The 15051-nt window shown below is 51.8% G+C and overlaps 5 protein-coding genes across 5 annotated transcripts; 3 read left to right on the top strand and 2 right to left on the bottom strand.

The window, feature by feature from the left end:
- Nucleotides 1-586: 586 nt before the first annotated feature.
- CTAM01_00516 (beta-glucosidase) lies at nt 587-3288 on the bottom strand (the record flags this gene model as incomplete). Its single annotated transcript, XM_060516567.1, has 3 exons — nt 587-1222; nt 1285-3179; nt 3228-3288. The coding sequence occupies 3 exons, from the start codon at nt 3286-3288 to the stop codon at nt 587-589; spliced, it is 2592 nt and encodes an 863-aa protein (XP_060389193.1).
- A 765-nt stretch (nt 3289-4053) lies between these two features.
- On the top strand, nt 4054-4233 carry CTAM01_00515 (uncharacterized protein; the record flags this gene model as incomplete). The annotated part of the gene is made up of 1 exon (XM_060516566.1): nt 4054-4233. The coding sequence occupies one exon, from the start codon at nt 4054-4056 to the stop codon at nt 4231-4233; it is 180 nt and encodes a 59-aa protein (XP_060389192.1).
- Nucleotides 4234-4434: 201 nt separating this feature from the next.
- CTAM01_00514 (sugar transporter) lies at nt 4435-8228 on the top strand (the record flags this gene model as incomplete). The annotated part of the gene is made up of 6 exons (XM_060516565.1): nt 4435-4546; nt 4604-5395; nt 5525-5801; nt 5897-6266; nt 6820-7893; nt 8211-8228. The coding sequence occupies 6 exons, from the start codon at nt 4435-4437 to the stop codon at nt 8226-8228; spliced, it is 2643 nt and encodes an 880-aa protein (XP_060389191.1).
- A 491-nt stretch (nt 8229-8719) lies between these two features.
- Nucleotides 8720-9551, bottom strand: CTAM01_00513 (uncharacterized protein; the record flags this gene model as incomplete). The annotated part of the gene is made up of 2 exons (XM_060516564.1): nt 8720-9073; nt 9141-9551. 2 exons carry the CDS (start codon nt 9549-9551, stop codon nt 8720-8722), a joined length of 765 nt encoding a protein of 254 aa, XP_060389190.1.
- An 840-nt stretch (nt 9552-10391) lies between these two features.
- CTAM01_00512 (TAM domain methyltransferase) lies at nt 10392-13621 on the top strand (the record flags this gene model as incomplete). Its single annotated transcript, XM_060516563.1, has 9 exons — nt 10392-10571; nt 10670-10709; nt 10918-11027; nt 11106-11353; nt 11418-11548; nt 11627-11953; nt 12382-12771; nt 12898-13102; nt 13162-13621. The coding sequence occupies 9 exons, from the start codon at nt 10392-10394 to the stop codon at nt 13619-13621; spliced, it is 2091 nt and encodes a 696-aa protein (XP_060389189.1).
- Nucleotides 13622-15051: the final 1430 nt, after the last annotated feature.

Here is a 15051-nt window from a genome sequence, read left to right as displayed (position 1 = left end):
GGGAAAATGAGGGGGAGAAATGTGAAGAATGCGGAGAAATGGGATGAAAGGGGGTTGACATGCTCCCTTTTAGTGTTATTTGATCCCAACGCTAATTCATGGTAAATGGGACTTGATGGAGGCGCGTTGTGGCCCCGGCCGATAAATCCCGGGGTCCCCAGCGGATTTCCCACTCTCGAATGGGGTTAGACATGGGATGGCAGCTTTGCGCGTGATCGGAAGATGTTTTACCACCAGGGATGACTCGGGCAACGCCCGAAGTTTGTTGATGGGTGATCGCGGCGAAAGGCCGACAATTTCTGAGATTAGATCCGTCAAGTGGGATGGCACGACTCAAATTAGCATACGGAGGTTCTCGAGTGGAACCTTTAACGTGAAGTTCTACGAAGAAATCTGCAAATCACCAAGATTACTCAGAAGGCACATCCCCCTGCCAACTGCTTTGATCGTCACCAGTTATATTCAACATTGAAATGTGCTCTCATGAGCAGAACATGCGTTATGAGGCGTTTCTAATCATCGTCTCAACGCACGATGTCTAATATCCCATCCACTTATGTACAAATGCATATCTAAGTCTATTCGTCTACGCCCGCAATCCCTTCCATGTCCTCGACTTCTCCACCTTGACTGTCTTCTCGAGGAACTCTCCACGGCTGCTGGTTCCCACGAGAATGCCGTAAGAGCCGGCATCGCTACGCCAACAGTCTTCCATCTCGCTCCAGTAGCTCGTCGCACGCAGAACATCCAAAGAGATCTCTGCCGTGGCGCTGGCTCCAGCTTCCAGCGTGACCTTTGCGAAGCCCTTCATCTCCTTCTTGGGACGGGTTATGGTATCGCGAGTTGTGCTGGTCAATGGCGTGCGCGCCGCCGGTGTGACGTAGACCTGAACGACCTCAGAGCCGGCACGAGAGCCAGTGTTGGCAACCTTGACGCGGACGGTGAGGCTATCCGCCTCTTGAACCGTGATTGTGTTGTTGCCATTGGCGTGGCCATTCGTCTGGGCCGACGCATCAGACACCTCGAGATCGGAAACCTCGAATGTCGTGTAGGAAAGGCCATGTCCGAAGGGGAACAGGGGCTCAATGTCGAGCGTGTCATACCAGCGGTAGCCGACGTAAACATCTTCACTATACAAGCAACGGCCATTATCTGAGCGGAAGCTTAGTGCTGCGGGGTTGTCTTGTACTCGGCGCGGCATTGTAAGGGGAAGCTTTCCGGCCTGCGATGTAGCTTGTTAGTAGGGTAACTTCACGCTCTCCGATAGTACCTGAGATAACTTACCGGGTTGACCTCTCCAAAGAGTACATCCGCAATGCCGTTACCAGACTCGTTGCCACCAAACCAAGCATGCAGGACGGCACCGGCCTGGTCGATCCAAGGCATGGAGACCGGCGTACCGCTCTGAACGACAACAGCCGTGTTAGGGTTCGCCGCCAGCACAGCAGCAACAAGCTCGTCGGTGCCAGGAGGCAGAGCCATCGTCGTCCGATCGAATCCTTCAGACTCCCATTCGCCGCTCAGACCGGTGCACACAACGACCTGGTCGACGCTCTTGGCGACCTCCACGGCCTCTTGGATCGCGGTAGCAGGCTCGAGCTTAGGGCAGCCGCTGAAGCGGACGCCGACCTGGCCAAAGTCAACGGTGCCGGAGGCCTTGACCTTGCTGGTGGCCGAGCAGCCGAAGCGCACCAAGACGCGGTAGCTTCGTCCGGCTTCCAGGTGCATAGTGCCCGTCTCCTCGACCGTACCGCAGCCGAGGAAACTGCTGCCCAGGCGCTGGTTCTCCACATTGGAGACGACCAGCTTGCCGTCGATGAAGAGTTCGCCGGTGCCATGAACTGACAGGCCAAAGTCCCACTCTCCTGATCGCTCGGGGACGAGTGTGCCCTCAGTCTCGGCCCACCAGATGGGGTTGAGGTCGGCATTCTCGTAGTCGACGAACCAGATGTTGGCATCGTCGAGGACGCGCTCCTCGAGGGGTGTCCGGCTGTCGGCTGAGCTGGCGGTGTCCTTGGGTGGGGGGTCGTTGTAGATGCGGAGCACGAAACCCCTTTGCTTCCCGTTTGGTGTTTTGAGAGCCTTGCCAAGGAGAGGCAGAGACTGATGACCGTAGGCACCTTGTGAGAAAACGACGTCGCTTGCGAGGGACTTCACGCCCTCCAGAGGAGTGACGGTGTTATAGGCTCTGAGTCCGGCGCTACCACCGCCGCAGTAGGTCGCAATGTTCGCGTTGGGCCCGATGACGGCGATCTTCTTGTTCTTGTCAAAAGGAAGGATGCTTCTCTCATTCTTCAGGAGTACCAAGGACTTAGCGGCTGCTTCGCGCAGGAGCGCAATGTGCTCTGGTGTGTTCGCCTCGGTTTCCGGAGCGCTGGGTGGGATGGAGGTGTTCTCGAGGCCCTGCTTGACCAGCTTCAGGACGTTTCGCACCGCCGAGTCGAGCTCTGATCGCTTGACCTTGTTAGACATGATGGCGTGGGAGAGGGCTCCGGCGCGCCATCTGCTAGGGCCTGGCATCTCGAGGTCGAGGCCTGCCTTGATGGCCTCAGATGTGCTGTAGGTACCGAACCAGTCGCTCATGACCAGTCCGTCCCATTTCCACTCGTCCCGCAGGATATCCTGCAAGATCTTCTTGCTCTCCGCCGCATGGACACCGTTGACCTGGTTGTAGGCGGTCATGATCGCGCGGGGCTTGCCCATCTCAATGGCGATCATGAAGGGAAGCAGGTAGATCTCGCGCATGGCACGGTCGGTCACAATGGCGTTGACAGCCATACGCTCGCTTTCGAGATCGTTGCACACAAAGTGCTTCAGCGTGGCTGACACGCCTGACTCTTGGACTCCATTAACGTAGTTGCCGGCGAGGATGCCAGACAATACCGGATCCTCGGAGTAGGACTCGAAACCACGTCCGCCCAGGGGCCCACGCTGGGTGTTGATTGTAGGGCCAAGCAGGACATGGGCGCCCTTTGCGTGAGCTTCGTCCGACAGTAGGCGGCCGAGCCTTTGGACCAGCTCGACATCGAATGTTGCGCCAATGGCAGTTCCGCACGGAAGGCACGCGGAAGGTGTGCTGTCGAAGAAATGTGTACCGCGAACGCCGTTGGGGCCGTCAGAGAGACGGATCGGCTTGATTCCCAAGCGCTCGACTGTTGCAGTGTGCCACCAGCCAACGCCTTTTTCTAGTTAGAATTGAGCTCGAGTGATAGTTTTTGGTAACTGACCAGCCGTGAGTGAGATCTTCTCCTCCAGCGTGAGCTGTTCAAGAAGTGCTTCGACATCCATGATGAGACGTGTGACAGGAAGCTGGTCTTTGGAAACAGTTCAGACGGCGAAGAGACAGGTAAATTCCAACAACAAGATCCGAAATTCGTCTGAAAAAGAACAGAGTAGACACCAGCAATTGATCAAGGGAGAAACTGAGCCGATCGACGGGCGCTTCTCTTTATTCCGAGAGTCCAGAGCCAACGCGGGGAGCCCCAGGTCTCCAGCATGGTCTCTGTGTCTCCCCTCGACCGCGGGGTTCTGATCCACACGTCGGGCATAAAGAATCGCATTCCGAAGACCATGACGTAGTCACACTTGAATCAGTGAGTATTCTGGGTCTTTACCGTCCACTTTACTGCTTCAGAGTCGCGTGGATGGTGAGCCGACGCGCCGGCAATCTGGTCACGATGGGGAAACGGTTTCGAAGGCGGAGAAATAGAAGAGATGGTCTGAAAGCCGGCCTCAACTGCCACGGCTTAGTGGGGTGAGGCACAGGGCATTGTTTGGTCTAAGCAGCTTCAGCTATGGAAAGGCCAACGTTAGCCAAGACCACATTTCTCCGCCTCAGTGTTAATCCCCTTAGTCTCCTGACTCTTGAAGACCTCAACTCTGACTATTCCCGTCACATCAAAGCATGAACTGACTCAATTCTCCGCCCCCGTGTCCTCCTTTCTCCAGACCAACCTTACGACCTTACGACTACTTCGTAAACCACTTTTACCATTGTTTGTCAAGTGGGTCGTATGGGCCCCCGCGACGGCCTGCATTGGAAGCGTTTTCTCCATGGGGCGTGACACTGGAGAGTTCTGGCCCCTCCCCAATCCCCCATCCGACCCAAATCTGCGTTCCGGACGAACACGCGACGACCGGGGCATCGGGATGCCATGCTCCACCTCCTCGGTTTTTTTTCGTATGCAAATCGCAAGCCAGATTCCGACTTGCTTCCCCTGTTGTCACTTGTGAAGGGAGTATCGATTGTATATAGACCTTGCTTGCTTCCCCCCCGGACTGTGTGATGTGACCCTGCTTCACGGCGCTCGCAGGCTCTAAAGAGTCCAGACAACTTGACGACAACATCTTTGAGAGTTTCTCTTTGTATCCGGAAACTTCTGCCTCTGATCCTTTTGCCAGCCTCTCTTGCGACCCTGATAACCCAACGTCAACATGGGTAAACCTGTCGAGGACCTGGCCGTGATCCCCGGCGATGACCTCCCTTGGTGGAAGCACGCCCACTTGCGGAAGCTCAATTTCATCACCTTGTCTATGGTGTTGTTCTGTGTGTAAACTCGGCTCAACAAACAGTGGCCTGTTGTAGCTAACTTTGACTTTCCAGCTTCTGCCAACGGTTACGATGGATCCATCATGGGCGGTCTCCTCGCCCTTCCTCGATGGAACGCCTTTACGCACAACCCCTCCGGCGCATACCTTGGTTGGATTACAGGTATCTACTGGCTCGGGAACGGTATAGCTTTCCCCATCGCCGCCATGTGCTCCAACCGTTGGGGTCGCAAGCCTGGCATCTATGTCGGATACTTGTTCCTGGTTCTCGGTGTCGTCATGCAAACGGCAGCCCAAAACGAAGCAACCTTCACCTACTCCCGTCTCTTCATCGGTATCGCCGCCTCGTGGCTCGGAAACTCGGCTCCTCTCTTGATCAACGAGATCGCCCACCCGAAGCAACGATCCATCGCCAATGCCCTATTCATGGTCGGCTGGTACTTTGGCGGTACGCTCTGCGGTTGGGTCACTTTTGCCTGCCGTGACATTGCCTCGGACTGGTGCTGGCGTATTCCCGTCGTTCTTCAGATTGTCCTTCCCTTCGTTGCCTTGCCCGGCTTCCTCTTGTCGCCTGAGAGTCCTCGTTGGCTGATTAGTGTTGGACGCGTCGAGGAGGCCACCGAGATTCTGGCTACTCACCATGCAGGTGGTAACAGAAACGATCCCTTGGTAACCTACCAGGTTGTTGAGATCCAGGCCACCATTACCGCAGAAAAGGAGGCTTCTTCCAGCGCTTCGTATATGGATATGATCAAGACACCAGGAAACCGTCATCGCCTCTTTATCTCTGTTACTCTCGGTATCTACGCCCAATGGGCTGGTAATGGCGTGGTGTCATACTATCTCCGTGAGTTTTGACCGATAACATCGCATTCCTTGTCTCGATAGCTAACATCTGCCTAGCTCGTACGATATCCCACCCTTTCGACACCTTTCTATAGGTTGTGTCAATCTGACTTTGCTAACATTTGTCTAGTCATCCTGAACTCGATTGGAGTCACATCAGTCACGAACCAGACCTTGATTTCGGCTTGCCTGAACGTCTGGAACCTGCTGTGGGCAATCGCTGCCGCCACCAGCGTCGACAAGCTGGGTCGCCGTTTCCTGTTCTTGACTTCTGCCAGCGTCATGTTGGTGAGCTTCATCATCATTACTGGCCTCAGTGGTTCTTTCGCCACGACCCAGTCATCGGCCATCGGATCCTCGGTCATCCCATTCTTGTTCATCTTCTTTGCTGGATACGACATCGCCATGTAAGTCTATGTCTTCTGAGCCCCTATAGGGCGATTCCCGAACTCGCAAGAACTGGGCGGTCTTCTCATGAGAACACTCACTTACATGAAACTAGGACCCCCTTCCTCACGGCCTACCCTTGCGAGATTTGGCAGTTCAGCCTTCGATCCCGAGGTCTCACCGTCACCTGGTGCTCAACCGTCATCGCTATCTTCATCAACACCTTTGTGAACCCCATTGCACTGGAGGCTATTCACTGGAAGTACTACATTGTATTCATCGTGATGCTTGCTCTTCTTTGGATCACCGTCTTCTTCGCCTACCCCGAGACTCGCGGACACACCCTGGAGCAAATGGCTGTCATCTTTGACGGTGATGATGCTGCGGTTCCTCCTGCGGCTGCTGTGAGCGAGAAGACTGAGGCTTTGGTTACTCATGGAGATGATGAGGATAAGAGACAGTACCAGAGCGATGCTGAACACAGAGTTTGAGGCATTGCAATTCGCAAAGCAAGGAGCGTTGAAGCTTCCAAGTAAATACCCATTTCGCATTAAGTATCGTAAAAGTACTATGTAATGCATCTAATCCAAAGATTCACCGTCACATTTGTCTCTCATAGGCAGCTTTGCAATGTGTTTTGGTGTTACCCCCTGATATTGGTTCATGGTGTAAGTTCGATATTGGGTTCCCGGCCCATATTCTGATCTTCACCCTGTTGACGAGTAGAGAGCAAGTAGCTGTGACAGTCAGAAAGAATGGAGAACACACAAGCTATTGTGCCAATTATGGTAAGTGACTATTGGCTTGGATGCAGCGTGACAAGCGACGCTATTGGTGCATCATGCATGTTACCTGCATGACTAGGATTCACGACAATCAGCTAGGCCCTCAAAGTCAGGCACCCGGCCCAAGCGGCATGACCGTTGATTATCGTACGTGTTCCACGTACTTTCCAGGGCTACTCTGCTACTCTTTGACAGAAAGCTCTACGACGAACACGATATCTAAAGCATACTTACAGGTCACCAAAAATTCCAGGTAGCAGATTCACCACGCAGCATGTCAATCCGGCTCATCGAAACGGAGACTCTCCAGTTGAGGCTCTTTACCGCCAATTTAGCACCAGCTTATGCTATTCTCTCGCATACATGGGTCGACAATGAGGAGGTCTGCTTCCAGGAATTCACGCAAATTAGTGAAACACCAGATCACAAGGCATCGCGAAAGTCTGGCTATAAGAAGATCGTGGCAACATGCCTCGAAGCCAAGGCCAACGGCATATCGTACGCATGGATCGACACCTGCTGCATCGACAAGACGAGTAGCGCCGAGCTCGGCGAGGCGATTAACTCCATGTTCGGCTGGTATCGTGATGCCAAGGTATGCTACGCCTTTCTCTCAGACTGGCCAGCCGCCGGTGATAGGGGGGAGTCTACCGACGATGCTTTGAAGGACTGCAGATGGTTCACCCGCGGCTGGTGTCTCCAGGAACTCATTGCGCCCAAGGTCCTCCGATTCTACGACGAGAAGTGGAACTTCCGAGGACACAGGTCAGACTTCAGGGGCGCCATCTCTAGAATCACGCGGGTGGATGCGGACGTGCTAGGGGACTGCACACTACTTGATTCGAAGCCGGTGGCGCGCAGGATGTCATGGGCATCGAGACGGACTACAACGATGGTTGAGGATATTGCCTACTGTCTCATTGGAATCTTCGACGTCAACATGCCGATGCTATATGGCGAGGGCGACAGGGCATTCCTTCGCCTGCAGGAGGAGATCATCCGGCGTTCAAACGACATTTCCATATTCTGCCACGCGCCGCTGCGCCCTGAATCAACGACAAAATTTGATGGGGAAGAAAAGATGCCGCAAGATCTTTCAGACCTTTATTTCTGCGGCATGCTCGCCAAGTCTCCAGAAGCATTTTCTGAATCCAACAGTATCTCGCGTATTAGAGGGACGTTGCTGGACGGACGAGAGTTTTCCATGACCAATCGCGGGATCCGATTCGGCCGGCGACGGTTTTTCGAGGTTCCGGAGATTAACTGCCTGGGAATGAAGCTTGACTACGCTGCTTCGCCAAATTGCAAGAACCCAGAGATATTCAATGTTTTTCTTCGAAAAGTCGGCCCGAATCTATTCTCAAGGGTACTGCCTATGGCAGCAAAGTATCGATACACGCGTGTGGAATTGGATGACGCCCGGAGAACTATGTTGGTAGAGGAAGACGCCTGCGTGATCTCCAGAGTGACACCGTCTATTCAGAGGCAGATACAAGAGTCCGTCACCAGGAGAGTAGATGTATATCTACAGATATTACAGAATCACGAAGAGCATCTCAAGTTGCAAGTTGTGGAGGGCTTTCCCCGAGATCGTTGGGATAGTCTGAACAGCAAGTTTCTAATTCCTAAGGACGCGCCATATAGAACGAGCCTGCGGCTTAGAATAACTTTGGGGCAAAACCACACTGATGTGTATCTCACCTGTGGTATTCCAAGCACCGGTGGAAGGGACGGACGCAAACAGCCATGGACTGCATTCTCTACCTCTGATTGTAGACAGTTGTGGTACAGCGGCAACTGGGGAGATGATGATGAAAGTCAGATGGCACAAGAAACTGCCCAGTACCTTACAAGCAACATGAAGGCATTACTCAAGGCTCGGATCTGTCAGGAACCTAGGAACATATGGGGTTCCATGCCATTCACGTGCAAAATAGACGCTTATCTGGCGCTGTAATTTGGCCGAGGGCAAGTTCGACTTCTTCTTGCATCTTCCACCTGGGAAGTAGCGAAGTTGACTTGCCGGATGAATATCTGCTGTCTGATAGCATCGATAAAACAGTCTTCCTGGCATCTGATTCATAGTCCACATGAAGTCCGGCTACTTGCATGCATCACTACTCACTTTTAACTTGCAAGATGTACTATTTCAACTATCTCAAGCCCTCTGTCTTTGCGACAGCCGTTTTAGCAGCTTGCTGCAGAGCATCCCCAAGGTCCTTGGGCATACTGAGGAACGGTGAGTGGCTGGCCGAAAGGCTAGCTGTGAAGGAGCTGGGAGAAAATTGAGAAGCCATCATGATCTGCAGATCAAGCGGTATGGCTTGGTCATCCTCAGCAAAGATGTAACCCATCTCAAATCCTTCGTTCCAAGGTTCGAAGCCGGATTTGTCTTGAAAGGTCTTGAAAGGCTGAGGACGCAGGGCCTCGACGGCCTTGGCGGCGAGAGCGGGCTCGACATCGGCATAGAATACGGAGATCGGATCGAGAGGTGAGATAAAGCCGTCCTAAGAGGTAAGAGTGATGAGCTATTGTCTCTGACTTTCCGGAACCTGCATATGAATGTTGTCCCACCTTGACGTCCCACCAGGGCACTGAGCCCGCGCCGTCGGAAAGAGCTGACCCGGCACCGATGGCAAAAGAGGTCATGTACACGACCATGAGAACGCCGCCAGTCTTGCTCTGCGCAACTCGATCTTTGTAGTTAAAACCCTCTACCGCGTTCGCAGTAGGGACACCGCCATAGGAATGCGCAACCACGACAACCTCACGCCCGTCGTCGATGAGCTTCTGCAGCTCGGTGCGGACGGCTGCCGTGTCTTGTTCCAATCCCACGTTCACATCGGTGCTACCCACGCCGGCCAGTGCAACCGTTTCAGTACTGAACCCCCGGCCGTGGAGGTCATCGCGCAAAAGGTCGAAAGACCATGGACGATGCCAGGCGCCCGGTACCAGAAGGAAAGTGGGAGGCGTACGAGAACTCATTGCGTCGATGATAGTTGCGGTCTCGAGGAGTTGATTCAGATTGAAGAGGGTCCCGCTGAAGTTGATGGTGAGTGAGAGTGAGAACTGAGATGAGGAAGCTTGATCGGGTAAGAGACCTTGATCAGGGGAACACCATGTTACTTATTATTTCATTGAGCCGGGAATCGAATTTGGAAGGTGTTCATCCCCTGTTTCTTTAGCAGGCGGGATATGAACCAGAGACCGGCGATATTGGGGCGCATTTACGTCCAGATGGGCCCTATTTCGTGGGAATTGAGCTAGGGCACCTGGTAAGTCTTAGCTTGGTTGTGTTGGTTGGTGACTTGGAGTGGATATCGCACGACTCAAGCAAGCTACAGTGACATTTCCAGGGCAGCCCAAAACATGCCATTTTTTCGCACTACGGCCGACTCTTAGGGCCCTTGTCACAATTCCCTTCAAGTCCAATTGGTGATACTTGACGAGTAAGACGAATGCCAACCAGTCGTTATGTGGACCGGTGGGTTGATGTTCCAACGGATAGTGTAATAGGTAATCGGTGGTCCCAGGTTATGCCCGGATCGTGGAGAAATCAATCTCGATTTTGTACCTGGCGGCCCCAGTTTCCGGGCGCAAGAACCAGGGCCAAGAGCCTAGTTCTGTTGCATCTTACTGTTATGAATCGAAACGAGTTATTGGCCAGCATGGAACGGCAAGTCTCGGTTTCCGGCTGGTCACACATAAACATGGCCATTGTCTGGCTCAGGCGCCCAAAAAAAAAGTCTGAAAGTCTAACCTGACAGATGTCTGTTCTTTCTTTTCCAGCCCAAGCACGGAATTCTTCAAAGAGCCGAAGGCAAGATGGCCTCTCTGCCAGTTCCGGATGGCATAGATCTCAGCGAGTCCAGAGTTGCCAGCATCATTGGTGCTCTCAGTTGCACGTGGGCACTCGCAGCCATCGCAGTTGCGCTTCGGTTTCTTGCCCGACGAATACAATCCAATAAGCTTTGGTTGGAGGACTGGCTGATCACTGTTTCCTTGGTATGCAACGAAAATCCGTGCCTTTTGGAATTTTTAATTTCTATTTTGCGATAAAAGTGCACGAAGGCAACGCATGTTCGCTGACAATTCAATTTTAGACCGCAGCAGCTGTGCACGTTTTTATAAGCATAGGATACAGTAAGTCAACTCCATGAAGTTTGAAATCACAGTCCAATCATTAAGAGCCTGAATTCTACTACATTCCAATACTGGTAATCTGATTCTTTTGTAGTGATACCGAATGGTACCGGTAAACACATTTGGGTAGCGCCAACCTCGGCGACAAGAGCGTGGGCAATTGGTCTTTTCGTATCAGAAGTAGCGTACACAGTGACGTTATCAACAGTCAAGTGGTCGACATTGGCGCTCTACTGGCGAATATTCAATGCCCGTAAAAGCATCAGGTATTACATCTGGGCTATGGCCGGCATCGTCTTAGCTTGGTTCATTGCTGTTGTATGTTGAAAGACCTCGACTCCGAATGCAGTCTAGGTGTTTGAAGATCTCTGGGAACTTCACTAACAAAGCTCGCAGATTCTCGTTACGATCTTCCAATGTCTCCCTGTTCATGCCTTTTGGGCACGCTACGACACAGTCAACCCCCTGTCGTCTGATCAGTACACATGCGGTGTTGATGTCAAGATGTTCTTCAAGGGAAACTCTATTCCCAATATTATAACGGATGCACTAGTTGTATTGTTACCTATCCCCTATGTGTGGAAGCTACAGCTGCACAAAGCACAGAAGTTCGCCCTTGCAGGTATTTTTGCGCTCGGCACTTTGTGAGTAAATTAGCAGTCTGCAAAATCTTCAGGAGAAACAACAGCTGCTGACGAATTTGAACAGCGTTACTGTCGTCTCCATGGCCCGGTTAAATGTGATTCTTTCAGTTGACCTCACGTCACCTGACATTACTTGGAATTTCATCGACACCATTATCTGGACTAATGTCGAAGCTAACACAGCTATCATCTGCGGTAGGTCCTCTCGCCTCACAGTCAGCCCAAAAAACTTTACAATGGGATTCAGCTAATACATAATTTGTCATGAACTAGCCTGTCTCCCATGCCTGAAACCGATCCTCAACCTCGCGCTGAATGGCAGACTGAAATCTTCGATCAGACGAAGTGGCCAGAACTCTGGCGGACAATACATACTCAATGACCGTACGAAGCCCAGCACTACAAATGGAAGCAGTTACCTAGGAGGCTCTGGTACTGGGGCGATGCGGAAAGGGGTTGGCGGCGGCGGTGCCGAGGACGAGCGCCCCTTTACTCGACTGAGTGAACGTGACTCTGAGCCAAGTATCGATATCGCCAATGATGACGGTGGCAGTGGACATGGAAGTTTGAGCAAAGCGGGAGTAACGATAAATACTCAAGGTGCGAGCGGGAAGCCAGCTTCATAATTATCGTCACATTCAGCTTCAGTTGAAATTTTTAGTAAAGATTTGCATGGCAAGCCTGTTTCCTGAGAGAAATGCTACTACGTGTAAGACGAGTTGCTCAATCAATGTCTCACAACGTATGTCCAACGAACTTCATTTGGTCTGGTGGGTTCGATGTCATCCCCATACCAGATGGATACAGGGTATTGGTCATGATCCTTGCTCTGATGTGAGCCCCAGTAGGAGGACCCAATCGAAGTTATCGAACGACAAAAATGGGGCGATAATGTTCCAGGCATGTCTGTTGGTTTGCATGCTGGACATTATTCCCCTCACTTCAACATCCCTTGCGTTGAGCGAGATATCCTGAACAGACTCTATGTCTGAACCCTTTCCCACAACCCACAACTCACAATATGGCAGAAGGGCGCGTCGGCGAGGCAGCCGCTGTGGAAGCGACCCCTGAAGTTCCCCCGACAACTGAAAATGCCGGAAATGCTACTCAACCAATAGCACCGGTATCACCGGCTGCTGTCGCATCGTCACCGGCCGCGCCAGTGTCACCAGCTGCAGCGATTGTGGCTGAAGAAGATCCAGACCCATCCACTGATGGATACGAGACTGGCAGCGACGGCAGTTCCAATGCCTCGACTTCACTGTCTTCGAGCGTTCGTGACTATGAATGGGAGAATAAGCGTCGCTACCACAAATTCAAGCAAGGCCGATACCTGTGTCCAAACGATGAGCCTGAGCAGGATCGCGAGGACATGAAGCACGCTTTGGTGGTTCACATATGCGACGGAGATCTACACAGTGCGCCTCTAGATAATCCGCAAAAAATTCTTGATATTGGTACTGGTACTGGCATTTGGGCGATCGATAGTACGTGAAGAGACTTCTCTACTGTATACAGAACCGCATTACCTGACTAGATGAAAGTGGGCGACAACTATCCAGAAGCAGATATCGACGGGATCGACCTGAGCCCTATCCAACCCGGCTTTGTACCACCGAATGTCAGGTTCCTGGTCGACGATGCGGAGGCAGACTGGCTGTATCCGGACAACTCAGTTGATTTAATTCACCTGCGGCACATGGCTCCTTTCATCAAAGACTGGCCTAGGCTTCTGCGTCAGGCATATAGGTTAGTAACCATCCGTCATAGAGACAAGTTATTACAAGAAATTGTGCTCATAATAGCAGGGTACTAAAGCCGGGCGGGTGGATCGAGCTGCAAGAGCTGAGATGGAGATTCGCTTGCGACGATGACACGATGGGTCCTGACTACACCCCAACCAAGATGGCGAACCTTATCGAAGAAGGTCTCGGTAAGTTCGGCTTCGAGCTCTACGCATCGGAGACCAACCCGGAGCGTCTCAGGGCTGGTGGTTTCGTGACGCAGGTTCACGATATTAAGAAGGTGCCATTGGGGAGGTGGCCCAAAGATGACAACCTGAAAACCATTGGCTTGTATTCTCAGGCGGTGTTGTTCGACGGACTACAGGCTATTACGATGGGTCCCCTGACGAGAGGGCTGGGCTGGACTCCAGAGGAGGTCGAAGTGTTACTGATGCAGGTACGGAAAGACCTCAGGAATGCGGCTTTCCATACTTATGTTTACTATCACGCTTTGTCTGGACAGAAGCCGGTGGAAGGAGCCTGAGAGTTGAGAGACTCTCAGTGAAGGGTCTGTGGTTCAATTCACATATTTGTATTTACTTCGAACTCAGCGCTGTATCGCCTACAGCCAGATCGAAACTTCGAAAGTGATGGTAACTGAGAGCGCCGGAACCATCGGCTGTTGCCCCTGCCGGGATTAAGCGTTCACTAATGACCAAACCGCAGACACAAGATTCATTGATATAGTATTGATCTTACATGCATCATTCGTCATGAGTCTGATCAAAATTGTGCTTCGCAGCTCAAGCTATTTCAACATATTTTTGATGGTATATAAAAACAGACTAAGTACCTTACGTATTGAACGTTCTGCATGTCTAGCCTTACCTCTTAGAGGCGAAATTATGAATTCCTTTCGCCCATCACTGCATCGAATTCAAGTAAGTACCGGCCTTATTCAAATGCAAAAAAACAGATTCAGTGTAAGGTAAGTGAAGTCAAGTCGTGCTTTGACTTCAACAAAGCGACAGCTAAGGTACTAGCTAAAGTAGCCATACTCCACGACTTCACCCATGTTCAGGAAGAACTGTAGAAGTGCACCAAATCGTAATGACTGAACATCCAGGTCATATTTTCTCGCTTCCAGCTGCCCCAGCTCTTCACAAGAATACAACATTGAGTGCTGAGATGCGGACCGCAAGTCGTTCCAATTGGTGTAAGTGCTTACACCCTTGCCAAAACTAGGTATTTAGCTGTGCTGGACCCTGTCGTGATAGTGTCCATGTGGAGTGCTTACACTCTTTTCAAACACTTATTGGAACATTGAACCACTAGGAATCAATTTCATTTGCGTTTACAACTCGTTCGACATTACTTCCCGCCCCTGGAGTAGGGCTAGACCCGACTTCCCGATCTTAGAGGGGATGGATCGTAATTAAGTACAAACCCCGAAAGCATCAAGAGAGGATATATTTCCAATTGTCCACGTGTAGACGCGTTGCTTCGGCGAGTTGTAGTCCATTGAGTACCTCGAGTGTCCCTATTTTGATGTATGGGATTCCGTTTAGCTTTTGATCCGAGAATTGCCTTCTAGCTAAGTATATAAGGTAAGAGAGGTCTCCCCACCAAAAGCAGAATTTCCAAGTTGGTCATCGTCATACCGATTTGAAATTCTAGTCCAAACTGATTCACCGTCATCAATATCGGCACCATGCCCTCCAAAGCTGGCTTCGACGGGTTGACCTCAGCCACATGAATTGCTGATGCGTACTCTAGAAGCATCACAGGCAAGACTGTTATCGTTACCATCGTCTCACCGGATGGTCTTGCTCTGGCTACTGCTTCTGCCTTTGCTTCGCAGCGTCCGGAGCGCCTCATTCTGGCGGGCCGATCACCGGAAAGGGTCAGGCCTCAATCGCCACTTTGAAAGCATCCTACGCAGACGTCCAGTATGATGCTCTCATCATGAAACTG

The sequence above is a fragment of the Colletotrichum tamarilloi genome, assembly GCF_030869305.1.
Source record: "Colletotrichum tamarilloi strain Tom-12 chromosome Unknown Scaffold_1.1, whole genome shotgun sequence".
Classification (NCBI taxonomy): domain Eukaryota; kingdom Fungi; phylum Ascomycota; class Sordariomycetes; order Glomerellales; family Glomerellaceae; genus Colletotrichum; species Colletotrichum tamarilloi.
The sequence above is the reverse complement of the archived record's forward strand: the minus strand, read 5'-3'. Positions and strand labels throughout refer to the sequence as shown.